The 27,786-nt window shown below is 47.4% G+C and overlaps 1 protein-coding gene across 7 annotated transcripts in view; it reads right to left on the bottom strand.

Moving 5' to 3' along the window:
• Rbp (RIMS binding protein) overlaps window positions 1–27,786 on the bottom strand; it is a 388,544-nt gene that overhangs the window by 142,403 nt on the left and 218,355 nt on the right. For all 7 annotated transcript variants that reach the window (XM_089574466.1, XM_089574471.1, XM_089574467.1 and 4 more), the window contains exons 5-6: window positions 26,737–26,796; window positions 23,970–24,053 (exon numbers count right to left, since the gene is read on the bottom strand). In XM_089574466.1, the coding sequence (XP_089430592.1) occupies window positions 23,970–24,053; window positions 26,737–26,796 (144 nt within the window). The remainder of the gene's footprint in view (window positions 1–23,969; window positions 24,054–26,736; window positions 26,797–27,786) is intronic.

Raw genomic sequence — 27,786 nt, 5'->3', positions numbered from 1 at the left:
AATCGAGAATATCAATGTAATCGGCGATTCGCTGATGGGACTGCCTTGCTAAGTCACTCAGACAGACCTAGACCGGCGAAGCAGAACGGTAGGTCTAAAAATTAATATGCAGAAAACTAAAGTGATGTTCAACAGTCTCGGAACGGCAACGCAGTTTACAATTGGTAGCGTGGCGCTGAAAGTGGTAAGGGGATCAGTGTACTTAGGGCAGGTAGTGACCGCAGATCCGGACGACGAGAGTTAAGCAACTAGAAGAATCGGAATGGGGTGGAGCGGATTTGGCAACTACTCTCACATAGTCAACGGCAGTTTACCGATATCCCTGAAGAGAAAAGCATACAACAGCTGTATCTTCCCGGTACACATCTTTGTGGCAGAAACTGGAGGTTAACGAAAAGGTGTCAACTCAAACTGAATGCAACGCAGCGAGCTACGGTGAGGAAAGCGGTAGATTTAATGTTAAGAGACAGGAAGGGAGCAGAGTGGTTTAGGGATACATACGCGGGTTATTTATACCCCACCCGAAGTGAAGAGGAAGAACTGAGCTAGGACAGGGCTTGTAATGTAAAGTGAGTATAACCGATAGTCGTTAACGGAAGCCGAAAAATTTGCAGAAGACACTTAAGCTCCGCCCTAAGGGTATGGGGCGATAGCGTAATGGGTTAATGTCCATGCATGCAGCATTGGTCATCCTTTACTTAATTTTGATAGATCCTTGGAAAGCGATGTCAGTGCACGTTAAAGAACCCCAGGTGGTCGAAATTTCCGGAGCCCTCCACTACGGCGTCTCTCCTAGCCTTAGTCGCTTTGGGACGTTAAAGCCCGTAAAACAAACCAGATCCCTGGAAGTCGTCATAACACTGCCCTGCAATGGCAGGTGCTGCCACCGGTTGTGCTTGTGCGACCCAGCCGAGCAATCTCTCGCGACCAGTGAATAATTAAACTGCCACCTGCCACGCTCAGCAGTTTACTCACAATCCGGTGGGCAGGTTGCGTTGACACCATAAGTTCACGTGATCTAGGGGCCCGCCTGGCTCGTAGACTGCCTCGCTAGGGATTTTTCGCGGATTTTTCTCCCAAGGTCAACGACGGCGACGAAGGAATTTCTGCGACACGAGCACCTCGGCGCTATCGCGTTGAAATAAAAAAAAAAAAAAAGCTTATTCGGCGCTCCTAGCAGGGAATCCTACCGGGCGAAGAAATGAACTTGTGGACAACGGTGCGAACTGTGTCGCGGCTGCAGCGACGCTGTGCAGTGCCACATATGCCAAGTGTACACACTAAACCTATAAGCGCTGTCAGGCGAACGAAGCTTCAGTGCTGTGCTATCAAATGCACGATTCTCACAGAGCTTCGCCATTCCAGGCAGTTTGTGACACAATGGGAGAAGACAATTCCGCAGCCTTCAAAGTGACGACGGACACAAAGAAAGGTGTTCAGTTAAGAAAAAAAAATGCACATTGCTGCTATTCATCTATCCGATCATCTTGCTCTTCTACGGCCACGAGAATTTGCTTCAGTGCTATATACGCGCACTTCGTTGCGTCGTATGTGGACGTCGTGTGAGGCGAAAGGAAGAATCGCAGAGGAAGCATTACCATGAAGGGGCGGAGGGCGAGGAATTGTGTCGCAGATCCTCTACGCTCGAGAATGTGCAAATCTACAGGGGTCAACAGCAACAAGAAAAGAAGAGGAAAACGACCATAGCAAAGCAAAGAAAAGCAGAAAAGGAAGAAGAGTAGAATGAAGAGGTGCCATGTATTAGGAGGAAGAAGAAGTCGAAAAATGAAGAAGATGGAGAAGCATGGAGAAGAAGAAGAAGAATCTGCCATGTTTACTGTAGAGAAGAAGAAGAAAAATCCCCCCCCCCCCCCCCCGCGTAGGTGTGTGCCATTTTCATATGGAGAAGAAGAAGGAGAAGAAGAAGAAGAAGTGCGGCTGTGGTGGTGGCGGCGACCAGTGGCATCGTATCCGTTCATTATTCGGTCAGTCTGCGCACAAAGGTTCGCTGGCATGGCCACTGGGAGCCTCGTAAAGTGCAAGCTGAAGCCGCAAGTCAAGCTGCCGGTGTCGCCCGCCAATTGCAAGGACCTCTACGTGATTGTCCAAGTGCTGGGCGTATCCACATCTGCATGCACGTGTGTCCTCGGCTACTTTCTCGCCAATCACGACAGCCACAAGAGGAATGACGAGGAGGTGCGCAGCTGCATCGCGCACCGGCCCAGTATGGTTGATGCAAGGACGGCCATCGCCTACCACAATCACTTCAAGGTCAAGGATGGACAAGCGAACGCCGACGGAGGTCACGGCCCACTGAACCTCCACCTGGTCTCCTTCAACGGTATCAGTGCGCTACTGGCAAGATACAATGAACTATGAGACACTGAAAGAAACCATTATGTGTTCGACCCAAGTTTCGGGGACATACGCCGTCAAAAGCAGGGGCAATGTGATGTTTCCTGGCCACAATGAACGCATGACACAACATAACCGCGCTGTGATCGTCAAAGTGACCTATTAGCGGATCTCGACACCGGCATTGCTACCTGTTCTTAGCTTTTAAGTCAAATTCTCGTTTGGCAAAGCTGTGGTTTCAGTTAAAGTGGCACACTTACTAACCCCGTAGAACCTTCTTGCTCACCTAGATTCAGCTACCGCTTCACTTTAAGTTCAACTCAGTACACTCTTCGTCGTGCAAAGTCACCAGTCTGATCACCAATGTATACTAAGGCATCAAACGCTAACTGAAGTTCATTGAGATTTAGACCAGCTGTTCGCGGCCTCTCCTCTTGATCCCGTCAGCAGAAACCTCCGTGTTGCGTGCGGGCACACGATACGAGCAGGAAAGATTATCGCCGCCCGGTCAGGAACAAATCCGACAATTCGCTGCACGTGGTTTATATCTCATTTAATTAAAACTTCATCCACTGTGTTTCTTCATGTGCCTCCGCGCGCAGACAATTCAGGGTGCCTACGGTATGACGGAAGTGACCGCTCTAACTTTAAAGAAATCTGATAATTAGTTATTTCAGCGCAATCACTACGGAACTGCTAGAGAGGAAGTCAGGGCTGTGTCAACCCAGTCAAATACAGCTATATGTTTTCACACTGGTATTGTCCGCATTGCGCCTTTTTGCGGCGACGTGACCAACTTATATCGCATGATATGGGCATGCCGGAACTATGCGGATATTGCGAGAATCGATAACCGAACACCTGAAGGCTGGGAGGCGGTGCAGTCCAGTTCACACACGGAAGACCAGTTTTCGCTGCTGAACCGGGGAAGAGCAGTGGCAAAAGCCAATTGGCTCCTGGAATGAGGGCCCACCTAGCAAACCTCGAATTATTCTGTGCATTAAATGTTTTCCACATTTACACAGACAGGACAGCTGGCTGAAAAGCTGCACGCGAAGTGGTGTGAAGAGATTGTCGTTGCGCAGTTTTATGAAGTGTTAGTTTAGGTGCAAGCGAAGTTTACGAAGGGAAAATTCTCACCAAAACACTGCCCATTGCTCCTTGCTTGGGTGGAGCGCATAATGCAGCTTATCTCAGATAATGAGAAGCAATTTACCAATATCCCTCACGAGAAAAGTATACAACAGCTGTCGTAACTGTACTCATCGATGGGGGAGAAACGTGGGATCAGCTTAAGTTAACGATAACGCAGCGCGCTATGGAAAAAGATATGATAGGTTTAAAGTTAAGAGACCGGAAGCGGCCAGAGTGGGTGAGTGTCAAACGCGGGTTAATGAGATCCTGGTCGAAATTAAGAGGAAGAAATGACCTTGGGTAGGGCATGCAATGCGAAGGCAAGATAACCGAAGGTCCCTAAGGGTAACGGAGTGGATTCCAAGAGAAGGCAAACGTAGTAGGGGGTGGCACGAAGTTAGGTGGGCTGATGAGATTAGGAATTTTGCAGGAATACGGTGGCCGCAGCTGGCAAAGTGCACGGTTAATTGGAGAGTCATGGGAAAGGTCTTTGCACTGTAGTGGGCGTAGTCAGGCTGATGATGGTGATGACGATGATGATTACCCAAAATGGGGCATCGGACAGGAATCGTCGGCATACGCTGCTATTGATATGAAGTCCTGTATTGACTTTCTCAAAGCTACGTAAGTAACAAAGGAGAAAGGACGCAGGGCAAAAAGCTGCGTTCGTTCAGCTTGAAAGCCACCCTGGGCCCTCTTCCTGGGCGTATAGCCCTAGCAGCTGGTCAGAACAGCCGTTAAAAAAAAAGTAAACACTGCCACAGAATATCTGCGTCTAACAGTTCTATGAAATTCCCACTCTCCCATCGTTGTATAAAATTATGACGGACTCATTTTACAATGATACGTTCAGAAATTCATTTGTAATCAGCCCACATATACTGATAGTAAAACAAAAGTATGCAAAAAGTAGATATTTCTTAGATAGCGGTGTCCTTGCCAAGTAGATTCAAAAATACGCAGATTCTATCGATTAGAAAAAATTCACATGTACATTTACTTGGCCTCAAAAATAATAAAGAAACAATTAAAAAACAAATAAATAAATAAATAAATAAATAAATACCTTGCCGAAGACGACTGCCACGACTGCCACCGCGACCGTAACGAGGAAGAACTCTGCGGCTGCTGGTGCTTGGCTGTGAAATCAACTGTGGTTTCTTGGTGGTGCCTGCGTGCTCGTCACTGGTGAGGCCTTTCTACGTGGGGGATTTGGCCAGGTCTAAGGTTAGGTCTGTAGGCGTGGTAAATGCGCATTTGAGGGCGCGTTTGGCTCAGGTATGTCGCTGACCTCCCCGGGCGGAGGGTCGGCAGCCTGGTTTGCCAGCTTGCCCACCCAAAGCTTGCCGCTGGAATCTTTTAAGAAAAATGGAATTGACGTCATCCCTGTGGCTCTCGTACCGATCGGTGAGGGCGTGATCAAGATGAAAAGCTCTAAAATTCTTCAACAGGAGCTCAAGTCTCTAACCAAGCACTATTTACAGATCTCTGAGGTGCGACCGTTCGGTCGTAGAGGCATTGTCTGCAAGTCCTCTGACATTGCTTGCGCCACAGACCTGCTACAGTGCAAAATTTTTGACTCTTTGCCGGTGAAAGCCTTCATCCCGGAACAGCTCGCTTGCTCCAAAGGCATTGTTCGTGGCGTCGACCCAGCATCTTCCCCGCAGGAAATACTTGAAGAGTTTCAAGATGCCGGTGTGGGGGTTTTGGCTGTCTACAGGTGCAGTAGAGAAGTAAATGGTTCGCACGTACCGACAGAATCAGTCATAACAACTTTTGCTGGCTCCTCCTGTCCTTCTGAGCTCAAGGTCTGGCCGATTGTGTACCGTGTGGACCCTCTGCAGCCCCGTCCTCTCCAATGTTCTAACTGCTGGCGATTCGGTCACAGTGGAAAAGCGTGCAAATCAGCGACGCGCTGCCGCCTTTGTGGTCAAGGTCATTCAGCTGACAACTGCGCCTCTGATCAGCCCCTGTGTTGCCTCTGCAACTCCAACCACCCAGCTGATGATGCCTACTGTTTGAAACGCGCTGATGAGCAAAGCCTGTTAGATATAATCCAGGTGAAGCGATGCTCGAGAGCTGATGCTTATGCACACCTTGAACGCAAGAATAACTCATACGCTAGCCGTGCGCGATCTTCTGTTGGAGAACTCGAGTCTAGTGTGACTGCTTCTATAGTGTCCACAGTAGAAAAGGCTCTTTCTGAGGTCGTAGAGCGAATGCTGAGCACTTTTGCTGAGGCTTTATCACAGCTAGTTACAGGTCAATCTGCGCTTACTCAATCATCTGTTCAGGCGGCGACGCCTGCATCTCTCCCAACTTGTGCTGCTAGTATTAGTCACTCCATGTCGCCTCCGGACGCATCCCAAGTCCCGCCTCCCACCACCGCCCCAGGCAGTGTGTCTAGCGCCGATATTTGCACCACGGATGTTGAAATGCTATGCCCTACCCAAAAGCGTCGAGCTCCTTCCTCACCCTCGAAGACAGTTGCTCCGCATCCCAAAGCAAAGAAAGGACCTTCAAAAGTAATTCCCAAGTCTGATGTGCTGAAAGAGGCTGTTGCTGCCTCTTTCCTCAGTCAGTAATCATGGCGGGTCTCAAAGTTATTCAGTGGAATTGCCGCTCTCTACTTTCTTCCCTTCCTGATCTTGATCTACTTCTTCGTAAACATAACCCAGATATAGTTATTTTGCAAGAAACGTGGCTCTCTCCACTTAAATCATTTTCAATGAAAAACTTCCGTGTTTTCCGAGTTGATCGCGTTACCGGCAGGGGCGGCGGGTTAGTAACTATGGTCTCTACCAAAATGTGTCACCGGGCCTCTATTTCGAACAAAATTATGCTTCCTGACTGTGAACTGTTGGCAGTCGACATCTCACTTCCACAGTGCGCAAAAGTTACTATTGCAAACGTCTACTTCCCTGTAGGCGTACACAGGACTGACAGTTTGGATAGCTTACTTAGCAGCGCAAACAGTATAGTCATCGCAGGAGATTTTAATTCGCACCACAGTACCTGGGGTAGTAGTTCAGACTCCTGCGGCCAGCTTCTTTGGTCATGGATGGCCACGCATGCAGTGCGCTGCTGCAATTCCGGAGCTGTAACCTTTATGCGAGGAGCTTACCGTTCAGTCATAGATTTAACTTTAGTTACTCGTGGGGTTGGGGTATCTGCATGGTCCACAGAGGACTCGGGTTCATCTAGTGACCACTTTCCAATAACTTTTAACATTCTAACATCTCCCCTCAGAAAAAGTGGGGCGACAATGAAATTTGTAAATCACATTTCATACAAAAAATTTATGTCTGCCTCACTTCCATCTATAGTTAGCTCGTGTCGAGCAGAAAGAGCTCAGCAGTCCTTTTCCTTTCTGCAAGATGCTGCCGAGCATTCTATATTTTCTGTGTGCACTTCAGCTCCTGACAGACAGCCGTCTCCATGGTGGACGGAGGAGTGTGAGAAGGCATATCGTCGTCGCAAAGCTGCCTGGAAAAGCCTTTCCTATAATCAGAGCCCAGCTAATTGGATAAATTATAAGTTCTTCTCTGCATCTTTCAAACGAACTGTCAAAAAAGCCAAAGAGGAATATAATCAAAATTTAAACACGTATCTCTCAAGTCCCCAAAATAGGAAGGCTCTGTATAGGTTCATGGCGCGCAATAAGAACTCTCTGGCCGCCAACTGCACTAAGTCAATAGTGTTGTCTCCTCAGGAGGCTAAGAAAAACCTTGAACAAATCGCTCAGGGGCTGGCTTTGCGTTTTCAGATGCAGAAAACAGAACCATTACTCACACTCGCCCTAAGCTCGGACTATACTGAGGTTGCTCTGTCGGAGCTCCTACCAATTGTTTCTTCGATGCATTCTGCTGCCCCTGGATCTGATGGGGTTACTGTGGGTATGTTGAAGATTTTAGCTGAAGTCTTCACCACTCATCTTCTAGATATCGTCAACGCGTCATTAGAAAACACGTGGATTCCTCAGAGATGGAAGATTGCGAAAATAATTTTGCTTTTGAAGAATGCAGAGAATGGATTCCAATTAGACAATATACGGCCAATTGCTTTAACCTCAAATTTAGTCAAGTTGATCGAAAGAGTAGTGCATAGTCGTCTCTCAAAGCACGTTAATGCCGTAAATGGCCTTAGCTCTGCGCAGATTGGCTTTCGTCGGGGATGTTCCATTTGGACCGCGCATGTGGATCTAGAAAGCCGAATCAGACTTTCGATGCGCAAGAGGGAAGTTTCGGCCTTGGTGACACTTGATGTTGCTAAGGCTTATGACAGCGTGGAACACACGGTCCTTCTTAACAAACTTGCACAGCTACATCCACCGCACTACATTTATGCCTGGATTTGTGAATTTCTAAAAGACAGAATGTTCTTCTGTACAGACGGATCTTTCTGTTCTAATACTTATGTCCAATCCAGAGGTGTGCCGCAAGGATCTGTTCTGTCACCGCTGCTATTTAACATATTGGTTCGAGACATCCCCATTCATCCCAACATTACAGTATTTGTATACGCAGACGATATAGCTTTTTTCGCCTCAGAAAAGGATATTCATGCGCTTTACCAGTCTTTGCAGGCATACCTGACTGCTCTTGAAGATTGGTTGGACCAAATTAGTTTATCACTTAATGTGAGCAAGTGCGGCGTGCTGGTATTTCCTCCAGACACCCCTTTGTACATCTCGCTAGTCTACCGTAACACCCCAATTCCGCAGGTGGAGTCGGTTAAATACCTAGGTATTATTTACGACCCAAGATTGGACTGGCGCCAGCATATTAAGAATAATGTTATTAAAGGCGAACGTGCTCTAGGCCGGCTGACACGGATAGGCAATAAAAATTTTGGCATGCGTCGCGACACCTTACTGTTACTCTATAAGGCTTATATGAGACCAATTCTGGAATTCGGCTGCGTCTTATTCTCTGGCAGCGCAAACTATAAGCTGCAGCCTTTAGCCTTACTGGAAAGGCGTGCCCTACGGCTATGCCTAGGGCTCCCAAGATCGGCTTCCAATGCTCTCCTTTATCTGGAAGCCCGTATTCCCGATCTATATTCCCGCTTCCAACTACTCACGGTGCGCACTTTCCTCAGGTCCTTTGACCCGGCCCCCGGTGTCAATGCTCCCATTTTTCTATCCCACCCTCACCTGTTTTTCTCTGCTCATTGGCCACGTTATCAGCTCCCGCAAGTTCGGTTTACGCAGAACCTGTTGGCCACGCTTCAGGTCGATCTGACCTCCTTGCAACGAGTTGCTGACACGCTGGCTGATCCCGTCTTCTGTTACGACCATATCTTTCCATCCCATGCAAAACACATGCCCGCAAATATCCTAAATGGTCTTCTGGCTGAGCACTTACAGCATTTTCCTGATCATGCTGTTCTCTCCACCGATGCTTCCGGGTGCTGTGAGAAGGCGGCAATTGGGATATATTCACAGGATCTGGCTTTCAGCTATTCCGTTCGTATCCCGGATTACACTTCTGTATTCTTTGCAGAGTTTTTGGCACTCGGTTTGGCTCTTCTTAAAATTCCGACGCATGTAGCACAGGTACTTATCCTTGCAGACTGCCTTTCAGTTTTAGTCGCTCTCCAAACTTCCGGCTCCTCTCTATTGATGCGTTCCCTTAGGTTTTTTGTTCCGCGAACAGTAAGGGAGGTCCGCTTTGTCTGGGTACCTGGTCATTCGGGAATCTATTTCAACGAGGTGGCCGATTTTTTGGCAAGGTCAGCTCTAACTGCCCCTGTAATATATCCCGTACCGCACCTTATTATGTTGGAGACCTCCCGTTTCCAGCGGTTCCAACATATCTCAGCCAGCTTGGGTGATCCGTTGCTGAATACCGTGGACTTTCAACATTTAAAGTTCCCATGGAATGTTCGATCATGTAAGACAAGGCGGTGTGAGGTGTCCATGACGCTTCTGCGATGCAGAATCCCCCACCTCAACTTGTACTTATGCAGATGCGGGTTCGCTACGAGTAACCTTTGTAACACATGCGGAGAAGTTGAATCAATTGACCATTATCTCCTCTCTTGCCGGCGGTTCGCTTTTCAGAGAAAACAGTATTTGGAAGACCCTCTTTCGAGGTTAGGACTCCCTTTGTCTTTACCAGTTCTGCTCTCGTTTGGTGCGAGCGCCACGGGATTTTCGTTAAGCACTATTTGCGGCTACCTTCATGATTACATCATTGCAACTGGGCGCTTACCCTGTTAAATCCATATAAAATTCCACTGAATGTCCAAAAGCGTATTTTAGTTTGTTTCCTGATGTATCTAATTTGCTTATTATTAACATTTCTAACAATTCATACATATTTTCTGATTTCAAACATTCTACTATTTTACTTAGCTTTTTTCCCGCACTCATACCTCCTTGGCATTCACCACCGCACCTTGGCCAATCCCCCCGCGTGGGTATGTGCCATTTTCTTATGGTGAAGAAGAAGAAGAAGAAGAAGAAGCAGGCAGCCGTTGAGCGCAGCTATTCGCAGGTCCATTCAAAGCTGCTCTTCTATCCAGCACAAACTGCCTCCGTGCTCTTCGCAGCTCTATCGCCATAGCCTGGAGAAGCACCATGAAGCCACACCTCGAGACGCCAGTCAACCTCCCGGCGGTGTTGAAACACCGCGAAGGGCTCCACTTCATCGCCGCGGTGCTGGGCGTTTCCATCCTGGGATGCACGTGCGTGCTGACGTACTCCTTTGCCAGCCACAGCACGCCGACGTGGAAACCGGAGGAAGTACGCAAGTTCATCGCGTCCCAGGCCAGGGCGGTGGAGCAGCAGAGCGACGTTGGTGCCGGCAGTGACGCTGTTCTTGTCCGCACGGCCACCTTGAAGGAGGTCTTAATGAAAGGGTCCTCAGGCGCTGTAAGTGAAACGACGGTGGACGTGTGGACCGGACGCATCTGAACACGCATGGAGGTGCCGACAGCAAGGTATATCCTGAAGCCGCCGGAACTGCTGTCAACGACGAAACTATGGTGCACCGCTCGGTTGAAGCCAACATTCCCTCTAACATCGCATGCAGAGGCTTCAAAGAGAGGGCTTCCAACATTGCGGGATTTTTCTTCGCTCCTTCACACAGCACCAGGACGAATGGACGAGTGTTGCTTTAGGTGAGGGTTCGAACTGGAGGCTGGCGCTTGTAGCGAGGACTGCGAATGCTAAAATTCGTGAGAAAATTTGAAGCTTTTTTTTTTACCTTTTTCTGTGAGACGGAAATGTTAGCGCCACTGTCAAGCCGTACATACATTGCTGAAGAGAACGAAACAGATGTCTCAGCGGGATGACTACATCACGGATCAATGTATAGTGGTTTTGTGGAATTATAGTTGTCACATCGCCTAGCCTTGTAGCGTTCTACTGTGCGTCATCCATCGAGTGCATCGAACGAATCAAAAGCATCAATAGCTAACAACCCTCATATCATGACTGCATCTTCTGAGATACCTTTCCAGCACAGCTTGCTCTAAGGAGAAGCAGCAATTGTAGACTTGTCGCCAGTAATTAGTTCCTAGAAAGAGGGAATGCATTAAACAAACATTTTAAAAACTCCAATGTTGGCGCATGGTAGTCAGAATCGCTTACGCCCTATGATGGCCAACATAGTGCTACACAACATACACATTTCCTAAGATTTCACTAAGACCCCAGAGGTGTTGCTGTCATACAGTTTTCTCTATACCGCACAAGCCACGTGATAGCGCAAGGCGAACGGCGGCTCAAATATTTTTTTTTTTTAATAACAGCTTAGATGATAGAAATGCTTAGCGGTGGTACAGGATCTGTGGAGGTCTTCGCATGGTGCGTTCAAGTTGTTACTTGCGGTCCTCCAGCCAATCCGCTCTTCATACCTCACAAAAACCGTCACGAACTTCCCGTACAAGCTAGAGTGCTCTGTGCAGAGGCAGCGTGAACCAACCCCAGTTGGACTGTGTTGCGATTACTGCATATCGCTAGCGGCGAAAGCAAAATTAAATATCAAATGCTTGAGCTTTACAATGAGGCACAAATTTTGCAGAGGCCACCATGGCAGAGCGGTGTTACAGTTTTGTCGCGCTATTACATAACATTCAGCAACTTTCACTACATCTGTTTTTGACGTCAGCTCCTCAGTGACCTCTCTTGCTCCGCCGCCGTCGTAATCTCCCTAGCCTTTCCGCGTTACACTGAGCCCGTAAACGCTTTCGCATCAAGTCTAGATTTTCTAGACTGAAATTGGGATAAAGGCTAGCCATCTGTTAGGCCATTAGTTTTTTCTTTTTTGTCGGAGAATACATGTGGTTACAGATACGCAATTAGAACCTTGCGCAGGGAGCTGAATGTCATGGTGCGGAACTACTTGATAATGTTCTTTTAGCCTCGTGCACAAGACTCTAGTGGTATATGGGGTTACGTAATGAAGTTTACCGTTATTGAAATGATTTTTTCGCCCTGCTGTAGACGGGCATACCTCGCTAATTATATGGAATGCGTCGAAGCCAGCACTACCATGACGTTCTATATGCCGTAAACATTTATTTCGAGAGATCAGACTACCAACGCTCCAGGAATACAAATAAAATGCGTACTGTTCAACTACATGACGAAATAACTGCTTTCTCAAAGCCCCCTTTACGCGCACATGTCTCTATAAGGGTGGGTGTCAGGCAGGAAGACACGACCACTCCAACAATACTCACCGCCTATTTGCAGGAGGTATTGAGAGACCGATAAGAGTTAATTTAGCATATCTAAGTTATCTGCGTTTCTCTGATAACACTGCCTTGCTGAGTTTAAACTCAAATTGAGGGACACGGAGCGAGCTATGGTATGGAGAGTGATAGATTTAAAGTTAAGAGACGGGAGGGGAGCAAAGTGGGGTAGGGAACATACGCGGGTTAAAGGCATTCTAGTCGAAATGAAGAGAAAGAAGTGGACTTGGCCAGGGCTTCTAATGCAAAGTCAAGATAAGCGCTGGTCCTTAAGAGTAACGGAGTGGATTCCAAGAGACGGCAAGCGTAGCAGGGGGCGGTAGAAAGTTAGGTGGGTGGATGAGATTAAGAAGTTTACTAAGATACGGTGGCCGCAGCTGGCAAAGGAGAGGCATCTGCCCTGCACTAGGCGCAGTGAGGTTGATGATGATGATAACGATGATGACCCACATTGGGGGATAAGCCAGGAATCTGAGGCATATATTGCTGTTCACCTATATATTAAAGTGGCCTTTAAAATAACTAATATATACAATCTACAAACAATTAAAAAAATAAATAAATTTAGATCAAACGCACGCGGGAGTGCATCATCGGTGGCGAAGCCGAAGACGCTAACGAAAAGGAAGCAGGCAGCCGATGAGAGCAGTAATTCGCAGCTCTATTCAACGCTGGTCTCCGATACGGCACAAATTATCTCTGTGCTCTTCGAAGCTTTGTCACCATCGTGGTGGAGCAGCGCAAAGGACGGGACACAAGAAACAAGGAAAGACGAACACAGGAAAGGCGCCTGTGTTCGTCTTTCCTTGTTTCTTGTGTCCCGTCCTTTGCGCTGCTCCACCACGATGCAACAGCACCAACTAGCCCAGCAACTTGCTCTTCTAAACTTTGTCACCATAGCCGGGAGAGGCAGCATGAAGCCACGCCCAGAGACGCAAGTCAACCTCCCGGCGGTGCTGACCAACAGCGAAGGGCTGGACTTCATCGCCGTGGTGCTGGGCGTTTCCATCCTGGGATGCACGTGCGTGCCGACGTACTCCTTTGCCAGTCACAGCACGCCGATGTGGAACGCGAATGAAGTACGCAAGTTCATCGCGTCCCAGGCCAGCGCAGCGGAGCAGCGGAGCGACGTCGGTGCCGGGAGTGACGCTGCTCGTGTCCGCATGGCCACCTTGAAGGAGGTCTTAATGAAAGGGTCCTCAGACAATGGAAGTGAACCGATAGTGGACGTGTGGACGGGATGCACTTGAAGCGGATGCCGGTTGCGAGAGCAAAGTATGTATATCATGAAGCCGCCGGAGCTGCCGTCAACGGCGAAACCATGGTGTACCACTTGGTTGCAGCCAGCATACCCTCTCTCGTCGCTTGCAAAGGCTTCAACGAGAGGGCTTGCGACATGGCGGGATTTTTCCTCGCTCGTTCACGCAGCGCTAATACGAATGGACAAGCGCTGCTGTGAGTAGAGTGCGAACTGGAGACTAGCGATCGTAGCGGCGTCTGCGATCACGAAAAGCGGTGTGGAAATGTGAATTAATTTTTTAACCTTTTCCAGAGAGACGAAAATATTAGCACCACTATCAAGCTGTACATATAGTGCTGAAAAGAATGGAACTTATGTTTCAGCCGGCTGGCTGCATCACGGATTAACTATAATGATTTTATGAAATTATAGTTGTCGCATTGCCTAGCCTTGTGGCGTTCTACTGTGTACAATTCATTGAACACATTCGATGACACTTGGTGCTTCGTCAATGTCCCTAGCTGCATGGTGTGAGCGCCCTGTCTTGTTGAGATACCTGGGTGCTACTGTGTGTACCACCCTCATGCGTCACTGCGTCACTGACTTCGTGTTTTCGGTCGCCGGCCGTGGAAGGCACGGGTCGGCAATGCCTGACAGCCTGCTCCCACGGAGATACTGACGAAATATAGCTATTTATGACATACGAAATACCAGTAAGCCTAAGTATAGGAGCAGTGCCTTTTCTGTTTTTTTTTTTTTTTTGTACCAGGAACATAACGCTTGTCAGCTTGATGAGGCACTTCCTGATACCGAGCTCAGCTTTCGTCGAGCGAGCAGCCGGCCTTAAGTATTTTCAACAAAACAAAAACAAGAGCCCACCGTAGATGGACGACTGTACAGGAGACGCGTACTGAGGAAGAAGTTAAACAGACACTGCGGTAAATGCTTGCTGCAGATATGGCGGGTACTAACACACTGCTAGAGTCACGAACGACGCTCTAAAAAAAAAATGTCTTGCTGGCGCCCCGTATACCACTGGCCTACTCTTTCTGGAAGGACTGCCTGTTCGAGCGAAGAAAATAGCCGCATTCGTCTGGCTCAGAGAAAGCCCGGCTGTCACCACTGCGCAGCAGCGACTCTGCCCAGCCCTCTCTTTAGCGCTTGCTTACATGTTCTAAGAGGAGAGTGCTGCAAGTATCACCAAGACAGCGCTGTCAAGATCAGCGCCCGGAGCCCAGCGGTGTAGTCCTCCGCTTCCCGTCGTCGCATGAATCCTTGGCGCTAGCGGACAGGTTGTGGATTTGTCAAGGTGTCACGAATGCCACCGCGGATTTGGCCCTTCTTCGAGATGCCCTTCAAGAGCGGAGCGAGAGCGGGTGATAAAGATGAGGACAGGCGCTTCGTACGTGCCAGCGATTCTTGGTTAATGCTACCCTCAGCATCAGTATAGTCGTGGGAAAAAAGTTTGCAGGTTACAGATTCGCAGAAAAAAAAGAATATTTCTGCGCTACCTGACTACCCAGTTAGCTGGTCTTCTTGCAGAGGATACAACACGCATTTTTTCTTGTGCTTCAGTAGTTTTCATTTATGTGCATTGCCTGGCGGCATAAAAATAAATTTTATCGCGCCAACTCGCATCCCGCAAAACTTTCTCCGGGACTTTACACACCCACCTTATCTTAAGAGTAAAGTTAGCGTTTCAGAAACATGCCTCCCAAAGAGCGCTCACAGAAAATTTTTTTTCGGGATTTCGGCGGAAAGCCTGCTCTGTGCTGCACGCTCAAAGTGCTGTCCCAAACCTTGCACACAGCGAAATCCGCCTCATGGCTCTCTTTTCCTCGCAATCGGATATGTGCTTTTTATTTGGCATTCGCCACAATCTCCTGCCCAATCCCTCCGCGTGGGTGTGTGCTATGCCTACTAAGGTCAACAACAAAATCCACAGTCGTGGTTGTAGCTCCTGCACCAGCCGTCATACGATGCGTCCTCCATGTCGCCGCCGGTAACTCACAAATCCACCGGCATCATAAGCGTAGGCGCCATGCAGTCTATGGTGCAATTTTCGGACTGCGTGGTAGACCTCCCGATAAACTACGATCGGCTGTACGTGATGGTCGTTGTGCTCCGCGCGTTTATCTTCGGTGGCACATCATGTTGGCGTACTTTCTCCACAGCGACCGACCTGTCCAGCGGAAGATGGAGGGAGCGCGCGCCTCCACTATGTCCAAGCACAAGGTGGCCTACCAGCAGAAGCGTGGGAGCGTGGCCGACGCCCTCCCGGTAGCTATGAGGGCCCCGAGGTCGGTACCCTCAGCTGCTGGGACACAGCCCGGATTGCGCATGCGAGCGCGGGATGGAACCAAGGCGTCAGACGGCAGGCAGGAGCCGTCTAATACGGGACGTGCAGTGGTGACCTACATCGTCGTGTCTGCCATAGGGAGATCGTACGCCAGCATATACGCGAGTTCTCGGCGTTAATCGCTTGGGCGGCGCCCTCCCTGACTGCTACCGTCGGAACTCTGCGTCAGCACATCTCCCGTGACTGCCAGCCTCCAGTGACTCATAACCGCATCCTGGACGTATTGGGCAGAAACTATGCCGGAGCTAATGATTATAACAAAATGCCAGACGTTCGTTTTTTGATGTTCACGCTGCCATAAAACATGGTCCCGTTGAAGTGGAGCCACGACGTGAATTAAGATATTCGGCTAGCTGGGCTGGCTGTGATTCGGCCTTCTTGAGGGAGAGAAGCAATCATCATCACCATCAACCGGACTGCGCCCACTGGAGGGCAAATGTCTCTCCTATATCTCTCAAATTAACCCTATCCAGTGCCAGCTGCGGCCACCCTATACCCGAAAACTTCTTAACCTCACCCACCCACCTAAATTTCTGCCGCTCCCTGTTACTCTTGTCTTTTCTTGGTATCCAATCCGTTGCCCTTCAGACTGCCAAGAAGAATCAATCTCAGAATCTCGGACTGGTGAGGTAGTTGGTAAGCAGAAGGCAAGGTGAGAAGCAGCCTCAGGATGCCACCGACAAGAAATAGGAGGCGACAGGACATATGCTAAATGAGTGATCACTGGCTAAAAAAAGGCTACAATCGGAGGCACGTGTCCGGGAACAATGAGCGATTTCAAAGCAATCTAGGATAAGTAAAGTTCCGCGGCACAGCGAAACCCCAATTCCAGTCGCCGCACTGCATACGCAGTTATCTGTCGGAGAAGGAATTTGGAAGGCCATTACTCATGGTCAAGAGGAAGAGAGAAAGAGATGGAAAGGAGGAAACCCCCAAGAACGTATAGATACACTTGGAAACCCTAAGCCCGAGGCGCAAATCGAATTCCTCCTCTTTCACATCGTCGAGACGCGACACGTGAATGGAAGGGCGCCAGAGAAGGAAAGGCGGACGGAGCCCAGTACTGGCGCTCGCCTCAGCGGAGCTTCCTTTTGACGCCATGCTGCGCCGCCGCGGCATGACGCCAGATCAGGCGCGAGTGGCGGCGTCGTCGCGCCTTCAAGACCCGGCGCTTTAAATCTAGGCCGTATATTCAGCGCCTCCCAACTCCAAGAGTGAGGCTGGCTTCGGCGGCGCCTGGAAACGGCCCTCGCTACTCCCTCCTTGGCAGCTCACGTCTCACGCTGCGGACTATCGGGACCATACAAAGAGTGAAAAGAATAAATAAAAATATTCAACACAAGAATGAAAAGGGAACAAGAAAGCTTGTAGAAAAGAAGGTTAACCAATGGGGAGAACGTAGTAGCGACGATGAAGAAGGAAACAAATTTAAACAAACAACCAGACACAACAGCAAAGACGGATAGAAAAAAAGAAAGAGGAGTTTAAAAGCGAACAGTAAAAAAGCAAATAAGATGGAAAATAGAAGCTAAAAGAGAAAGCGGGGTGAAAGGGAAAAGGAGGGAGAGAGAGAGAGAGCAATACAAAACTACAGAAACAAGCCGGCGAGAATTCTGTCATAAAAAAAGCAAAAGACTCACAGGAACTCACAGCAAGTGAATGGAGTGGAAGAGAAAGCAAGAAACAAAAACTAAACTTCTCTTTTCCCTCGCTAAAAGGATTCCGGAGCGCTTTTTGAGTGAGCAGGAGACCTAGAGAAGGAGACACGGGAGAGAATAAAACGCAAAAGAAAAAAAAAGCCAGAAAGGGCACCAGAAGAATACAGACGAGGAAGAGGAAGAAAACAGGAGAATCGGGAAAGAAAATGAGGGAGGAGAAAGACTGAAAAAAAAAAAAAGGCGGAGGGAGCAGGATAGAGAAAGAGCTAAGACAGCGGCTGCTATGCATACGGAGCAGACTAAAACTACGAGAGTGTGCGTTCACAAGCCGTGCGTGAATGTACTCTGGCGGGCACGCGAGTCGAAAGCTTTCGGTCTCTTTTATCTTTTTTTTTCTACTGGCTGCTCTCGCACACGGCCTCCATAGTCCCCGTAGAAAGTTCCCTCGAGCAAAGCGTCGGCTCTTCTCGATTGCCTTCTACGCGAACATTTGTCCTTTTCTATCTGACAACGACTTGTCAAAACTCTCTCTCCCAGCTTCGTCTTGCAACATTTCTTCACACTGCTTAGGGAGCGCCAGGGCGCCTTCGCTTTCCTTTTCAGCATAATGTGGGGCAATTTGCAAGATCCGGCTTCAAAGAGCGCGCATTTCTTGTAGCTACCATTGTGCAGAAAATACCGTCGTAAATGTTCCGAGAATCTTACACGCACTGCCTCGCTCCATCGCCTGAGACAGCAACCGTAGAAATAAGGAAAAATTTCTGGTTCACTTCTATATTCTGTCACATGTTTCCACGTCGAACCTGACAAATAATAAGCAAACGCCATCAGATTCCTATAAATTTCCTTTGCAGGATGTCATGATTGACTGATTGATTGATTGATTGACTAACTGATTGATTGACTGATTGATTGATTGACTAACTGATTGATTGATTGACTGACTGATTTGCTGACTGACTGATTGATTGATTGACTAACTGACTGATTTATTGATTGATTGATTGACTGACTGATTGGCTGACTGACTGATCGATTGAGTGACTGACTGACTGATTGACTTACTGATTTCCTGACCGACTGATTGATTTATTGACTGATTGACTGATTGGAACGTGTCTCAATTGATTGATTGATTGATTGATTGATTGATTGATTGATTGATTGATTGATTGATTGATTGATTGATAGGAACACGTTCCTTATTAAAACCCTTCATGCGCACATTGCTCCACAGCACGTCATGCGTTAAACAAGCAAGGTTTTGTTATCCGACTTCGGTGCGGGCATGAACGGTGCTCTCTGTTTGAGATGATTAGGCTTTATAATTTCGTCCACGTCTTTTCATCTTTTGGGACTAACAAGGGAGGAGAGAAGGCCACGCGAACTGAGGGGAAATGCAGAATTGAATGCGCAGCCCCGACAATATCTTTTCCGTGCATGTGCGGCCGCGGCAATGGGCAATGCCCGTCGTGTTTTTGTAAGTGTCCGTGAGAGTCCCCGATGCATCTGACTGACACTCAGCAGAAAACAAGCACTCACGCATAGAAAACATTTTTTAACAAATTCGTTTGCTTGCCTTAATCTAAATGGCTAAAAGATGGTGTGTACATGCAATGTCGTCCTTTTAGGTCTAGGAACACCCGTCTTACAAGCTGTGTACGCGCACAGTCTATACACTTCTAAAGAAATAAGCAAGTACAGATAGCCCTTGTGGTGAAAGCTAGAGGAGCTTTAAGGTTCTGTCTGCGGATTGCGTGAAATGCGTTAAATAGACATCAGAATGTATACGTAACTACTCTTAACTGGGATTTTCAAGCCGGACATATCGGCTACCCGATGATGAAAGGCAATACGTGCCTGCCGCGATCGCTGGTGGTGCGCGTCTGGGATCTCGTCCTGCTCGAAGGGAATGAAGTGCTCCTGCGCACCGCTATCACCATCTGGGAAGGGCTCGCAGAGTGAGCATGCGCCTCTTTCCTTTCTTTCTTTCTTTCTTTCTTTCTTTCTTTCTTTCTTTCTTTCTTTCTTTCTTTCTTTCTTTCTTTCTTTCTTTCTTTCTTTCTTTCTTTCTTTCTTTCTTTCTTTCTTTCTTTCTTTCTTTCTTTCTTTCTTTCTTTCTTTCTTTCTTTCTTTCTTTCTTTCTTTCTTTCTTTCTTTCTTTCTTTCCCTCTTTCTTTCTTTCCCTCTTTCTTTCTTTCTTTCTTTCTTTCTTTCTTTCTTTCTTTCTTTCTTTCTTTCTTTCTTTCCTTCCTGCTTTCTTTCTTTCCCTCTTTCTTTCTTTCCTTCTTTCTTTCTTTCTTTCTCTCAATAGCCCGAAACGTAACGCGTCTGTGGTTGTGCTTGTATTTCTCTCCATGCTTCTGCGCCGATTCCCTTATTTTTTTCTTATGTTTCGGCGGTACTATACATTTAGCAAAGGACAGAATTACTGCAATTTTTTCAGGAATCAGGATTTAGGATGTAGTGTGAAAGTGGCATTTTTGCTCACTAAAACATCGATAGAGAGAGAAACCAAGTCATGGAGTAGCCAATGTCTCACTGTAGCCAAGTGTGAAAAGTACCCTACCGCTATATGTCTACAGAAAAAAAAAAAAAATAGTTTCAGGAAGCGACATGAAAAAAGCAGAAATACACGCGGTCAATGAAATCGTCGGTCGCTTTTGACAAGCCAAACGCAGTGCATCATTTGCTTATTCTAGACATAATTTCACGCAGTAGAAGCAACGGGTGCAAGACTCGATCGGCAGCTGAATCATATAAAGTCTCCAGCAGAAAACAACCAAGACGGTCCTGTGTCGAAGAAAAGGGAATACAACGTTTCGTAAGCGTAAAGTTTATTGGTTGGTGCAACCAGCAGTTCTGCATTCCAGGTCCCGTTGTGCTCCGCTCTTCCAATCATATCCTATAGCATGCCGTCACCTCTCCGTGTGCAGTTATTCTAGCTGCGTGCTTTGCCTTTCACACCGCTGACGTCGTTAACAAGAAAACGCCAGACATTCCCCCTAAGGGTGACGTGAAGGTAGAATATTGAACGTTTAGGCGCGAATTTCTGACGAACTGCGCTGAATGCAGGTGGCCAATAATTCCAAACTTAAGTTGTCTGCAGCTACACAGTAAGCGTGGATTGCTGTTTACACAAGGTCGGTATTCTTAGCCGTCGCGTCTGTTCTTTCTCCTCTGCCTGTTGCCTTAGTGGCTAATTAGAAGATAGGGTGCCAAGAAGCGTTCTTTTCAAATTAAATCAATATCAGGCCTCGTACATTTCATTCACGCAGTGTAGGTGGCGCGCACGGTATCAACTTCAAAAATCTGCAGCGAGCTCAGAAGGACGCTGTACTAAATTTCTCAAGGCTTAATTCCGCCACTCGATCGAAATCATCTTCAGTGTGTGTCGAAATATTCAGACATAGCACAGTTTGAATAAACTTTCCTCAAAAGCCGACCACAGAGGCCAGGGAGCAGATAACGGAAAGATTCAATTCCAGTTGAATCCTTTTCTACTTTCGTGTCAGCTCAAGACACGCCACGCCCTCGCAATCATGAGCATTGGCCCGCCGGAGTGACTGCCGATTAGAACAGAATAGAATCGCTCTAAAAGAAGTAAAAGAATTGTTAAATTTGCTTTTACTACTTTTATTTTGAGTAATGTCTGAAGTACGGAACGTTCATTTTCTCCTACCACACATTGTTTCGTGCCTCTCTCAACCCGAAAAAAAATACAAACATTCTTTTTGTCTAATGTAATATTTATTCATTTCGCGTTAGGAAACTATGCGCAGAGAGGAACATTGACGTAATAAAGCCAAACAATTGCCTTGTTGCATTCTTGTCCGATATGGTGCAACGTACTCGCGATCAGCATTACGTACAGGCATAAAACAGAACCGTTCTAACCGAGCATGTGGAAACGATGCGTCATCGTCGCCCACCAGACGCCATTATAAAGACATTCCAACACCGGAAGCCGAGTCTTCTATTCTTGTCCCGACTCGCAGAGGCCACCTAGAATGACCGCCCGAGAATGGAGTCGCAGTCGAGAGTGAAGAAAAAAAAATTTAAAAATATAATTCCAGCACCGCGAGCAACAACAATCGTCGCAGACATCCTGGATCATAAGCCGAGGCGCGGAAGCTTAATGACATATTGCGGTCCTCCTCAATTTTCCCGGTTTATCTTGAATTTTTTAGATGCCTTTCCCGGTTTCCGGGATGTCTCGCGTTTCCAGCTCTCCTTCGGAGTTCTTATGATGTTTCAGAGGAACGCGGATGCGATAACGTCGGTGCCTTTGCGACGGGGCGATCATTTTACTTCTGCGAGGAGACATTCGGCGAAAGTCGATACGTTCTCTCTTTCGCCTATGCCTTCTTAGTTTTTTTTTTTATTTTAATCTTACATTAAAAATTGAGCTTATTTCTGAAATGTCTGGACACGCTTCTCTCGCACGTTTGGCCGCTGTCATCAAATATTTCGCCTTTGGTCTCTCCTTAAATCGTTAAAAAATATATAGCGAACGAGAAAGATATCCGTTTTATTTTTTGGCTGCACCCGGTTCCCAAATAATTGGTTAGGAGGAAGTGGCTAGCCTCTGTTCTCAACTTTATTTCCCCCCGCGCATGCGCACCTGTCATCTATATATCGCCAAATTATACCACGGACGATTTTTTTTTCTTTTTCTTAAGAGCGAATGTATAGTTTTATTATTTTACGCCTCATAAAAACTCGAGAGAGAAGAGACGGCAGATTCGGAAACCGTGCTCATTTATCTGTATTACCAGGACAGAGCCGCCTCGCAGAATACATTCGCTGTCCGTCGCTGAAGATGAATTGAGAGTGGCCCCAGTAATGGACGAAGCGACGTATATGAAGCGGAAGAAGGGCTCTATGCCGTGCTATATTTACGAAAAAAAGAGAGCTCCTTGTTCCGAAAGGCAATGAAAAGCACTAAAATTTAAAAAAAAAGTAAAAAGAAAACAATTTCCGTGAGGAAGGCTTTGGTACGGACGAACTTATTTCGGCTGACGAATACTTCGCAACGAGTTAAGGTTAGCAGCTGTCAAGGTATTGGAAAAAGAATTTTTCAACGTCGAGGACGTGGGCCCTCTGTTGTAAAAGAAAGCTCGAGAGTCTGGAACTCAGTCATGAAACATTCATGACTGTTCTATTGGGCACTCTAGTCCTGTCGCGAAAGTTAGTTTTCTTCAGCGCAGGAGTCGAGTCGAAAAAAAAAAAGAAAGTCGAGCAAGCCTTCACATCTTTAAAAACTTTGAAAAGTCGGAACCGGTTGGGAGCTTGCGCAGATTGCGACTACGCAGCTTCGCGAGAGAGTTGTGCAGAGCTTCTTCTGCAGTTGCAGAGAGGACCTTTTCAGCAGGCGCTTCAGAAGCGAAGGTAAAGTGGAGATAAAGACGATGAAAGTAGTCCAGTTATTGTCTCACCATCTGGGCGCAAGCGATGAGGAAGCCAGTCGTCTCCACAGCCCATCATTCGAAGGCTAGTTTAACCCGCCATAGTGGTTAGCGACTCCGCTGGCGTACATGCAACCGTATCGAAAGGCAAATGATCCCGAACTACTTAGACGCGCGAATTAAGTCTCCGTAATTCTTTCTTGAACACCTCACGCCATATCTTCCATGTCATCTAACGGCCTTTATGCAAAAAAAAAATACACAATACATTCTCATACAGAAGCAATATCTGTTCACTGCTCTCCCTTCCATGATATTTTGACCCTCGATTCTGTATTCCCGTACATAAGCGGCGTTTACATGAACCCGACAGCGGCGGGTCGAGTCAGGGGATCGAGTTGAGCAAGGTCAGCCCAACTCGACGACTGCGTGTGTACATGAACTCGATTTTAGCGAGTCGAGATCGCTTCAACTCCAGCGACACCAAACGTCAAACAGCGCAAGCGGGAGAGGGCAGTGGCAGCCTCCAAGATGGCGGCACGGCATCGCTGTCTCGGAGGCGCGACGGCGCAGGCGAAAAACAGGTTCGCATTTATCCTCTCTCTTCCCTCTAACCCGACTTTTCACTCCATGCTTTTAGAAAGGCGGGTCAAGCGAGTTAATCTACCCCCTGCAGGCGAGTTAACTCGACTCGCTCTGCCGCTTACATTACTCGACCCGACGGCGTTTACATGAACCCGACAACTGGTTTTTTACCCGACAAGCAAAATTGATTCGACTCTATCGAGTACATGTAAACAGGCCTATAGTAGAGAATCACCTCTTCGCTGCTCCATGTATTCTGTGTAGTGTCACAGAATACATAGTCGATATCTCTTCACGCGTTAAAATCTAATGAAGAAGAAACAATGGTTCTGTGAAAATAGCTACAAAACAACTCCCCCACCTTTTAAATGCGTCGACGAACTACGCACTACCGAACCATCTCGCAAGCTCCCAGTGTCAGGTTAAGCTTTCGCCAGAAAGCATAGAAGCCTATTGGCATGAAAAGGCGTTTGATGGGCGAGTAAACCAGAGCGATCTGGGCGAGGAATAGTAAGCGTGCGACTCACCAGGTCGGCGCTGATTTCGCAGCGGTCATCCAGCTCTTTCTGCAGCTGGGTTAGCTGGGCTTCCTGCTCCTTGAGACGCTCCTCCTGCGCACAGCGTGAACGAGGGGGCACACGTGACCAGCGAACCGTCACTGATACCGTTACGATGACCCTAAGTCATGCCCATTTAGACATGTCGACTAGTGCCCAGAATACGGGCTCAGGACCGACTCCCGGGACAGTGTCGCCGCTGTGAGGTTGCAGAACCAAAGGTGAGTTGTTTTCGGCGCTATACAGGGTGTTTCACCTAGATATTACACAATTTTTAAAAATAGGTCTCTTAAGTTAGAAGAGCGCTTTTTTCGATATAGCATTGTCAGTGGTGTAGTAAATTAGACCACAGCTAGGACGTGCTAACTAACAGGATGGTTAACTAATATTGAATAGTTAACTTTTTAACTATTAAGATGGGTTCTTGAATTATTGAAAGGCGTGTAGCCCATCGTAAGTCATATCCATATCAGTTTACAGAATTTATTCGGCGTAGCCGAAACGGTAGTAAAAATTAATTTTAAAACAATAACGATTAATCAAAATAAAAATAGCAAACTATTCAGAAATTACCACACACCTGCTGTCGTTAGCCCTGGCTAAGGTCAGCGTGCTCTCTGACAGGCTCGGAACAATTGCTGTTGCTACTTGCGAAAGGCCAGCTTCCCGTCAAACATCGCGATTTCTCACACGAAAAGAAGCTTGCGAGGGTAAAAAAGAAAACAAAGAAAAACGAGTCACGATAGGAAACTTTGTCGACCATTTTGTGCACCTTTTCTTCTTTTTTCCTCCTTTTGTGCTTCGTACAAGCCTTACTCGATTTCTTGTGCTTGTGCAGTACGTCCCCACGAAGACAGATGACGGGCAAGCAGACGACAACGCAGTCATCAATCAAATGGCATACGGACAAAAAAAAAAAACGCCGTTCTCTTGCGATCTCTGTGCTGCCGGCTAGGCCTTTTTCTCTCCTTTGCCGTGGGGGCCTGTTACTTCGCTCACTTGTGGAATAGCTCGTTCGTACAACGCGAAAACGATAATCGCTTGCTTTAACTTTGCAACAGGCTGTCTTATATAAACGAAACAAGGATTTTCTGTCCTGAGAAGATGTGGGTATTAGATTTTTATTGCCTGCACGTGGCGTTGCTGGAGCAACTAAAACCCCGACGTAACGGCACAGTGCAAGCCAGCCTACAGCATTTTGGGTGCCCTAATGCGTCGATAACTTCTAACACTTCATGGACATTTTTTGTTTAACGTTAAGTCTCATGGCCTTTTGTCGTCGCTTCTTAACGGAGTTGGCACAAGCCAGAGCACCTAAGCCGAGAAGGAGCCATTCTTTTGCCTTCTGTGCAATGCATCCCAGTCGGGAAAAACAGCCGAAAGTTTGCTGTCGTCAAACAGATTTTTTGTAATCTTTTTAACTATGAACAACACAAATCACTGTAGCAGCAACAATATTTTGTGTAGTTACTACAAATAGGTACTACAGAACTACAGACTACACATTTGTACAACACAACAAATTACAGTATTTTAGAAAAATAATACGAAACAACTGAAAAAAACTGTTGTTACGAAAAAATGACAAAACATTTTTTCATTCCTTTCACACGGTTCTGGTGCTTTCTATCTCCCTTTGTGCACTTCGTGTACGCACAATTGCATGCTGAAGCGACTAGTACTCTTTCAGGTCAACAGTGCACCGCCTGGATAGATTCAGCATCGGCACTTTAGCCTCCATAATACGTTCATCGTTTCCTTGCACCTTCTTTCACAGCGAGCACTCTTATACGGAGCCCTCCCCAATTGATTCTGAACGTCTACCATCCACATCCGGTCACGTGATAATCTTACGCTGTCATGTGACTGCCAGTGTCACCACGTGATCAGCGCCAGACCCAGGACCGGGCCCCTGCTGGAATTGCACGGGTAGTCCAGGTCGGCACAAAGTTTGCGGGTCACCTTACTGTGCCAACGTTCCCAAGCAGCACAGATAATGGGCCCAATATTGCAAATGAATGGATTTACAGTGGTTTGGTTTAAGGGGTTTAACGTCCCAAAGCGACTCAGGCTATGAGAGACGCCGTAGTGAAGGGCTACGGAAATTTCGACCACCTGGTGGTTCTTTAACGTGCACTGACATCGCACAGTACACGGGCTTCTAGAATTTCTCCTCCAAGGAATTTCTAGCCGCCGCGGCCGGGATCGAACCCGCGTCTTTTGGGTCAGCAGCCGAGCACCTTAACCGCTGAGCCACCGCGGCGGCGGATTTACAGTGGTCCTTCATAGCACCGGCCTTTGTGAATACATTTCCACTATTGGGCACCATGCCAGAAAAATTATCCAACACGCGAGGTCATCACATACATTACAGGTACATACATTAAGCGCCCGAATCCAAACGCGCAGACACTCTTCAATGCAAAACACGCAATGGGTTTGCGTGCCTGACCCCAAACAGCAAAGGCAATCGATCGAATATAGCAAATAAATGGTTTTACCCTGGCCCTTTGTAGGGCCGGCCTTTGTCAATACATTTCCAATACTGGGCCAATTACCTGTGCAGCTTGGGACCATTTAAACAGGCTGCGTACGGCCGCCGGAAGAGGTAGGCGGCGCTTCGCGCGCGGGGCAGTTCCGCTTCGCAATCGCAGTTGCGCACGCAAAGCGATGATTGTCCTTTCACTCAACAAAACAGTTCTTGAAAGATCGAACAAGGGCAGAGTCCAGTACTCACCACATCTCGAAGCCGCAGTCGGTACTCGTGCTCGCTTCTTTCCTTCTGCAGTCGAAAAGCCTGCGCAAAAGGAGCGAGGGAAGGCACCGATGAGCGACGGGTAAAACCGAAGGGAAACGTTTGCGTATACCGTGTTCACACGACCATAAGCCGACCCGAGGTAGACATAAGTGGCTCCTTCCACACGTACCTCTTCCTTTCCCCGCACCCCAGCTGTTTATTAATGCGAAAGCACTATATGGCTTGCCGGCAACGAAACCCGTCGTTATCGTCGTTGACCGCATAAGTGGTAACGAAAAACTCCGGACGACGCCGCCGTGGTAACAGAAAAAAATGAAATTTCTTCCCAAGGTACGAGGGTAGAGCCCAGGTCTTTCGACCAGCAAGGCGAGCATGTAACCCATAGGCCACAAAGCCACGTTACCGCGCCATTGATACCGGAAGCGCTTTGGGGTTAGTGTCATCATCAGTACCAATGTTTGTTTACAAACGACAAAACCGTGTATAGACGCAGTTTGCGTCTAGGTCAGACTTCTGTTTAGCTTCAATTAATTTGCTGTATAATTTACTGCTGTATAATATGCTGTATAATTTGCTGTAAATTTTTTGTAACAAAAAAAAGTCCGTGTGACGTCTTCCTCATTCTTTTGTGTTTCCTCTAGTTCGCGATGTTTTTCACCATTATATATATACGCGTGTAAGAAAGACTGCACACTGCTCTCGAATATTATATGCCTCGAATAAGTGAATTGTAAAAAGAGCACTGCACGTCTTTGTACGCCACCTTTTCGGTTAAATTGGCCCCTGATGATGAGCGTCTGTTCAAAGTATTCAGGGAATCTTTTCGAGCTTTCGCCGATGTGCGGCACGTTTGCGGAAGTGCAGCATAACAACTTCTTTCCCAAGTACAAGGCACCGAGCAAAAGAAAAGAAAATTAAATTTTGATTTTACAGAGCATGTGGGGGCGAAGAACCGTTCTAGCAGATATTACTTTCTAAAATAAACTGAACTTCTATATTTAGTAAGAACCATACAAGAAACGAAGAAAA

The sequence above is a fragment of the Amblyomma mixtum genome, chromosome 2 (genome assembly GCF_055824585.1).
Source record: "Amblyomma mixtum isolate Tamu chromosome 2, ASM5582458v1, whole genome shotgun sequence".
NCBI lineage: Eukaryota > Metazoa > Arthropoda > Arachnida > Ixodida > Ixodidae > Amblyomma > Amblyomma mixtum.
This window is presented reverse-complemented; position numbering and strand designations above follow the sequence as displayed.